This window comes from Lotus japonicus, chromosome 1, assembly GCF_012489685.1.
Source record: "Lotus japonicus ecotype B-129 chromosome 1, LjGifu_v1.2".
Taxonomy (NCBI): domain Eukaryota; kingdom Viridiplantae; phylum Streptophyta; class Magnoliopsida; order Fabales; family Fabaceae; genus Lotus; species Lotus japonicus.
In genome coordinates this window covers 85,139,721-85,147,826 of record NC_080041.1, presented here as the reverse complement: position 1 = coordinate 85,147,826, position 8,106 = coordinate 85,139,721, and the positions used below count along the sequence as shown (strand labels likewise).

At 35.4% G+C, this 8,106-nt stretch overlaps 1 protein-coding gene across 1 annotated transcript; it reads right to left on the bottom strand.

The window, feature by feature from the left end:
• Positions 1 to 683: 683 nt before the first annotated feature.
• On the bottom strand, positions 684 to 5,227 carry LOC130725514 (3-ketoacyl-CoA synthase 10). Its single transcript, XM_057576734.1, has 3 exons — positions 4,704 to 5,227; positions 2,991 to 3,619; positions 684 to 1,517 (listed from the first exon to the last, which is right to left on the bottom strand). The coding sequence occupies exons 1-3, from the start codon at positions 5,118 to 5,120 to the stop codon at positions 947 to 949; spliced, it is 1,617 nt and encodes a 538-aa protein (XP_057432717.1). The 5' UTR covers positions 5,121 to 5,227; the 3' UTR covers positions 684 to 946.
• Between the last annotated feature and the right edge of the window lie 2,879 nt (positions 5,228 to 8,106).

The window sequence follows — 8,106 nt, the reverse complement described above, 5'->3', positions numbered from 1 at the left end:
GTAAATGAATTTTTATACTGGCATTAAAACATGATCAAATGAGGTGTATCCAAATTCGAATGGGAAAGAAATGAACATAAGAGATATGAGTGATAGATGTGATGTGAAGTGTCGATATTGTTGGGTGTTTAAAAATCGGCATTTGCTACGTATGGACTGGATTCCTAGCCCAGTTTGCATTGGCCCAGTCTGTATTTAGCCCAATCCGCTTGACCCTACTTGCACGACCCAACCAAGCAGCCTAGGGCCAAGCCGCGATCTAGGCAATGTCGGTCCAACTATACCATACTCCAATTAGAATCAAGGATACAAGGGAGAATATTCACCCCCTAAAATTACTTCTCAAATATCTCATACTTTTCAGACAGAAGGAGCAAACCATCAAGATAACCATGCTTATAATTACTGAGTCACCTCCCGGTTTACTACAATTGAGGTATGCACACTTTTTATGTGCTCGATTTTGCAGGAGACTGCCGGCTCTTCCAACAAATAAAGGCTTGAAGTCTTGTCCCACTATCTTGACCCGAGGCCGAGTCAACGCTAAGTCAACCATATGAGCGAAGCCTAACAAAACAGGATTGTTCTAAATTCATGTAAGCAGTTGAGGCAGAGGAACTACAGGGATTAGGAATGCAAATTAAAACATGCGAGTCATGTAGTATAGCATGGACTATAGGTAGTAGTCATCAATAAACCATTGAGATTTTGATATTATGAATTATCATCCTATAAAAGAGACAAACAAGCAGGCACAACAAATCTATATGCCTCAGTAACAGTATACAATTTCAAGCCAGTAGAATAAAATCAGAAAGAAAAAAAAGAACATCCCTGAAATTCAAAGACCAACTTAGAAAACTACCATTATTGACCCTAAACACAGCTTAAAAGTTTCTCACCACTGACAGATGAATAAAAAAGTGCTAGCTTTCAACTTTCCACTTCAATTGAGAGACACAGGGTATCTGTTAATGCAGTCAAGCCAAGGGTTGTTCCTAGAAGGCTTGTTAACCCTTTTCATTGAAAGCCAAACCACACTGTTGCACTTGAATCCAGAACCAAAAGCAAGTTGCCAAACACGGTCTCCTCTTCTCACTCTCTCTTTAGCCTCCATGTAAGCAAGCTCATACCAAATGCTGCTGCTCGATGTGTTGCCGAATCGGTGCAGTGTCATTCTTGAAGCCTCCATGTTTTTTTCACTCAGTTCCAGGTTCCTCTGAAGCTCATCAAGGATAGGCTTGCTTGCGGCATGCACACAGAAATGCTCAAAAGCTAGTTTGTAGTTAGGAATGTATGGTTTTTTCATTGATGGTGATGAGTTTCCATCAGATTTTCCACCAAACAAGTGCCTCCAGACAAGGGTTGCAAAGAAGAGAAGTTGCTCTGAGAAGGGTAGCACCAAGGGTCCTAGTGTGGTGATGTTGGTTTTGAGAGCATCACCACCAATCTCAATCAAGTCTTTGCTGATCTTCAGTCCCTTGAATTTTTGGTCATCTTCCTCTTGGTACACACACCTGAAAGGTTACCGACCGAAACAGATGTTAGCACTCATTCTGAAATAAATAAATAAAAATGAACAAAATTCTGCTTATAGATTGGAATAAAAGTTCGTCCACGTTATCCAAAATACACCTTCAATAGACCATGAAAAATGGTGTATGAAGTTTAATTAAAATTGATTTGACCATTATTAGTTAAGGAATTAGTACTTAACAAAAATGCTAGCAAACCATCTGCAACTTATTTTTCCCAGTAAAGTGGATTTCCCTTGTGGGTCAGTTATGTTTTGTGGGGAGAGGGGTCCCCGGAGTCTGATGTGTTATTAATTAGACGGTGGCACTCTATCAATTTAAATGTCAACCAGAAACATAAAAGAATCACTAGCAGCTTAATATCTCAGAACATGTATTGAGCTTATTTCTTCGGTGTATTTATTCACAGGTCTCTATTGAAAGTTCAGTCTTTGGTTGACATCCTAAATCCACACGTATCATGAGAGATATAAGAATATGAAATACTAAGATATATAAGAGGCAATGTGATAGAAAAAAAAAATTGTGAAAATAAAATGCAAGATAAAGCGTCTAAAGTCTAAAAAGGCTACTAACTTGGACCATGTGTCTTAAATTATGATATTTTAATAGTAGTACTTGTAAAACATGTTCTTTGCACCAATTTTGCAAAAGAAACAACTTTGTTATTGAAAATCCTTTGTTTTGTTAAAAAAATTAACCAATAACTCAATTCTTACTTTTGATTTCCATACAATAAATTTATACTATACAGAATCATTAATACATTTTATCCTATATAGAATAAAAAAAAATCAAGATTTTCAAATTTATCCAAATGGTTAAAGTCCTTCATCTATCTTAAATGAACCAATAATTTTATAGAAATTCAATTAAAGAAGCATGTGTGATTAACATGAGGTTGTTTAATAAGCCTCTCCACTCCTCTCCCAGTTTGGGAAAGCTTATTTGATCATATCTGATAGCATAAGTGCTTGTGCAAATGTTTGGGAGAGCTTATGCAAAAATCTTATGGTCTACCATAAGCTATTTTAAGCTTATTTTCATAAACTATTCAAAATAGGATATGAAAAAGAGTTTATGCTTATATATAACTTATTTTTAATTTTTTTAAATAATTTATGAATAAATGCTTATGTCATAAGTGCTTATAGTTGCTCATGATCATAAACATTTAATTAAGCTATTTTCCCAAATAGAACCTTCTAGAAATCATTTTTGATCCACAAACATACCAAATGCATATTACAATACACGACATAGACAATCGTAAAAACTACGGTGGGATTTTGGCTTCACTATGAACTGTCACAGAAGCCAAAGATCATTAAAAAAATTGACTCCCATGTAGTTTTTCACAATGTATTCAAATATGTATAAAAAATGGTTAATTAAGTAGAAAGAGAACTAAAATAAAATAGCAAGAGTTGCATGAGCAAAGATGAAAAACCAAACCTGAAACTACGATCATCAGCACCCTTATGCGTCCTGACAATGTGTTCAAGCCTGTACTTCGCCCTGTTATAATCAAACCGCCGGTTAGAAAGCAGCAACGCCGAGCACCCCATCCGGAAGAAGCAATTCGGAATCAGCATCGACCTCTCCTTCCCCTGATACCAGTTAAACCCCACCATCTCCGTGCTCACAACCACCGCATAGTTATTCGGGTTCGACTGCAGAATATCCCTCGCCAAGTCAACTCCAATGATCCCCGCACTGCACCCCATTCCACCCAGATTGTAGCTCAGAATGTTCCCTCTCATCTTGTAGTGGTTTATGATCATCGCTGAAAGCGACGGCGTTGGGTTGAAGATGCTGCAGTTCACCACCAGGATTCCTATGTCCTTCGGCCGGATACCGGTTTTCTCGAAAAGCTCGTCGAGGGCTCCGAACATGACGGTGGAGGCTTCTGCTCGGCCTTCTTTCATTGTGGCGGTGTTGGTGGTGGAGGATACTACGGCTTTTGGAATGTAAGTCTCGTCGCCGATGCCGGAGGACATTAGGATCCTTTTCTGGAATGCTAGGCTTTCTTCGTCGAATTTGCCTGATTTGCTTGCTAGTTCTATGTATTGCTCTCTTGATACCTGCATATAATTTTTCAATCAATACTCACTTAGACACAATAGTCATGGTAGGAAAATAAGTTGTTCATGATTTAACGATATTTGTGGACATCCGCATAGACACTCGGCAGACACGTGAATTGGATTCATTCTATGTTGTTAGAGAATTTCTAAATTTACGCAGTGATGTAATCAAAGTTGTTTGATTAAGATTGGACGTTTCAAACCTTAAGTTAATCTCGACTGTCCAATTTAGATGATATATATGAGTCGACTAATCTATCAAACATCAGATTTATTGACTAAGTGAATGTGGGATTTGCCTTGACTGCGTGCTGGGAATCCAAATGGGAATCCAAATCCACGTAGGGACACTTCGCGGAGTATTAAATAAATAATAAATGTGATATATAACTGATGTAATGAATAGAGAAATATAGAAGAAAAAAAATGTAGGTTGTCGATGAAGTGTCTATATTATTTGAGTATCTAAGTATCGGTATTGCTTGTTCACACCTAATTGTAGCTATTTCCGCATAGAGATAGGAATAGAAAAAAAAAGTTGATGAGCGATGTGTTAGGAAAAGAAAAGGATTGAAAGAGAGAAAAAGTGTGTGTGGATTTATCAAAACACGTTTACTCTGTGATGAGAGATTAATACAAAATATTGAAATTTAATATGAACAAGATAAGATCATGTGGAAACTCTGGAGTTAAAAAGTGTACTGGTTCTTAAATTACTCTGTCTTAACCATTTGGTGAGGGATGAGTTTATAGGTGTGGGTTGATCTTTAGGGTAGACTTCTGTTATGTCATAAATGCTAAGCTTTTTCATCACATGACTAAATAATGAATGAACTAGCCAAGTCTATATTGTGTAATTTCAACTAAAATTAAATGATTGAATTGGGTTAAGTTCTTTGGGATGTGATGAATTGGAATCAGGATTGCAGGATGCATTTAGATGAGCTAGTTTTTTATTCCATAAAGCTCAATAACTCTGATTTTCTAGAAAGAACTTAATTAGGCTGAGAAACTATGCATGTTTTTTTATACAAAAGTAATAAAATAATGAAATAAACAGGGGCATGCATCAATTTTCTACCTTGAGTTCATCTTCAGGTCGATAGCATGCAAAATCAATGAGGTAAATGGGGCGTGGCTTGGACATGAAGTAGACAGACAAGGTGAAAACAAAGACAGCAAAGGAAGCAAGGACGGAGGCGAGGTCGTAACTCGCATCTTCCCATAGCTTCTTCCAGAGATCCTCTTTGCTGAGGCTACCAACTTCAGCACTGAACACCACCAGAAGCAGGGGAATGGTGAACAAGTAAATGCCATGGTTGATTAGGTAATGGTAACCCAACTTCACATACTTAAGGTTCACCGATTGAAGAAAATCCGGCAACCGCCTCCTCACCCTCACGGAGAATGTCAATGAACCGGCGTTGGGTCCTGAAGACTCAATCCCACGGTTCACAATCTCCGCTGAGAACATGTCACGTTCACTATTCCTAGCCATGGACGATCGGAACAGAACAGAATAGAACAGATTACTATGTTGTTATTATGAGTAGTAGTAGTAGTGTTATTATTGATAACACCACAATATATGTGTGATTGGATTAGGATTGTATTGTGTGTGTATATATATAAACGTGTTAACACGAATTATAGATAATACATGAGGTGGGTGAGAGATAGTTAATGCTAGTACCTAATTGATGTTTGTGTAGTTGAGACTCTTCAACGGCCTTCATTTCTTCATTTAATGATAAGTGGGTGCTTCAGCTCTCAGAGGGAGTGTTTCTTTTTCTAACTCCCTCTCCTTCTTCTTGTGTTTGGAAAAAACTTTGTGGACATTTATGTGGATCCAGTTGTGTGTTTTCTACTCTGTTGTGAACAATGAATGTCAGAAACGGGCCACCAGGCTGGCTAGTTTGTTTCTCTGTTTTGTTCCTTAGTAACTGTTGCCCCCACCTTCTTCAATGCCTGACTCTCCTCAAGTCAATGTATACCTCAACTATAAGCTAAATATGTAAACCCAGAGCGTTAGACTAGTTTCAATGTGTGTCTTGAATTTCATTAACAAAGGTTAAAAGCATTTTCAACATAAATTTGTGTCTCACGGTAAATGGGAGAAGTACTTTTACTTGAATGTTATTTTTAGGCAAATGTTAGTCGTTAGTAATGTTAGTAAATTAATCATACTCAGGGTTCGAACTCTGAACCCTTCACCTTTCACATTCCCAAACATTTATGTTCCCTAGCTCTTACCATTTGAGCTAACCTTCGGTGACACTTTTACTTGAATGTAACAAAATTTCAAACACATGAGTTCTTTTGCTTTTGTGGAAGAAACATTCAGATCAATGTGTGACTACGTTATGTTAGCACAAGATGAAAATAAAATAACAGATTCTTAAGTTGGGCCAAATCGAAAGTCTTATAATCCGGGTTAAGTATCTCGAAAAGTTAGTTAAGTTGTGAGAACTGTTCTACTCGATATAAAAACTCAAGGACTATATGGGGTGGTTGTGAGTTTTTAGATGTTAATTTGAAAATAAATGTGTTTGGCAAAAATGGAATTGAAATGATATTTTACTTAATTTTAAAATGATTTTAGCCAAAATTTTAAAACCTGAAAAAAATGGTTGTACTTTTAGTTTCGATAACATATAACATCATCCCACCACAACTACTCTCCACCACTACCACCACCTCCATTTTGCTGCAACCTTCATAGCCACCACCACCCTCCACTCCACCACAGCGGCTGCCACCACCACCCTCCTAAACAACTTACACTTCTGTTTTTCTAAAATGAACTCTAATTCGTAATTTTCACAGAAGTTTAAACAATTTCTATAAAATAAACTTATTTCTGTTTATATTAATAATTATAATAAAATAATGTTATTAATATTTTATTTTATAAGATTTTTATTAGTTTTATATGACTCTTGGAAAGCTTGGAATAATATGGAAATAAGGTGGTATTGCACTGTGGATTAGGATATTTATTTTATTATGTATTCAGAATATTGACATTTCTCTTATTATTTAAGATTTGATCTTTAATGAAATATCTAGTTTAAGAAAAATAAATTTTTGTTAAGAATGACTATGTATGTAGCTATGATTTATCCATCATTTTCTTCTTTATAAACTGCACCAAAAAAATGATTTATCCATCATTTTAATTTATTTATAATTTCTTTTATTTTGGTTTATAACTGCATATCTTTAGGCACCTTACATATGTACTGTTGATCATTGATTGATATCTAGTTTTCTAGTTAGATATGAGTTTGGTTTGGAGAAGCATTAGGCTTCTAAAGTCGTATCCTACAAGTAAGGGTTTATTGGGCTGCTAATTCAATGATCATTTTATAACTTCTTGCACAAATATTTAAAATACTAGTCATTTTCACTCGTGCGTTGCACGGCGATTACGTTTATTGTGTAGATATATCTGTAGAATATCAAATAATAGAGAATAGGTTTAAACATGTATGTGAATAAACCAACTTAAAAATGTTAAATAGAATTCGTTGTATGACCTACCGATGTCAACACATGAACAATATTATAAATTCAAGTTTTTACGAAATGCGTTGCAAAAACAAACAAATTAAAAAATCACAAAAATGTCAACAGCATGATCGCTTAATAGAACTTGTTGTCCATGTTCAGTGATAATGACTTCAGACTTAAAGTTTAATTTTGCTACCAATTCAATATTTGAGCAACATAACCTACAATGGAAAAAGTAGATATCAGAGTAATAATTAGTAAGCAATACAAAGATGAACTTGATATATCATTTGAAAATTAAAAACAAATCTTATTGCCACAGAATTAATGAGTAGATATTTAATACTAAATTTAAATTTTTGTTAAGAAAATTGCTTAATTACATGAAAATATTTGATATGTAAGTGTTGTTTATCCTTGAAGTTAGATGACCAATAAGCTGCTTGACATTTATTTATACTGTCAACAATTAAAACAAAGACATATCAGATTTGGTATTTAAAAAAAATATAAACCCAACAAAATTGTAGTAAAAAACAACACTTACATATCAAATATTTTCAAAGACTTCTTGATAGACAACGTTGCGGGTAGTGTTAGAAACTACTCCTTGGTCATCTAGGATTAGTATCTTCAAACATTTTCTAGATTTAACTCTTGATAGTGCAACATATAATTGCCCATGAGTAAAGACAGGCCTTGGCAAATACAGTCCAACATGAGTTGAAGATTGTCCCTAACTTTTATTTATAGTCATTGCAAAACATAAAGTAACAGGGAATTGTCTGCGCTGGAATTTGAATGGAATGTCAGCATTAGATGGAGTTAAGCTCATCCTTGGAATAAAGGTTGTTTCTCTCATCGTGTATCCGTTTAGAACAGTAGCAACAATTATATATTTAGTCAAAGTGTTGACTATCATTCGAGTGCCATTACACAACCCTGCAGCTTGGTCAATGTTTCGAATGAGC

Bases quoted from the DNA above. Each gene is read 5' to 3' on its own strand.
- LOC130725514 (XM_057576734.1), bottom strand. From the start codon at position 5,120: ATGGCTAGGAATAGTGAACGTGACATGTTCTCAGCGGAGATTGTGAAC. The intron at 3,620-4,703 runs GTAGAAAATTGA...AATTATATGCAG, and splicing joins GACCTGAAGATGAACTCAAG to GTATCAAGAGAGCAATACAT. The intron at 1,518-2,990 runs GTTTGGTTTTTC...GTAACCTTTCAG, and splicing joins GCTGATGATCGTAGTTTCAG to GTGTGTGTACCAAGAGGAAG.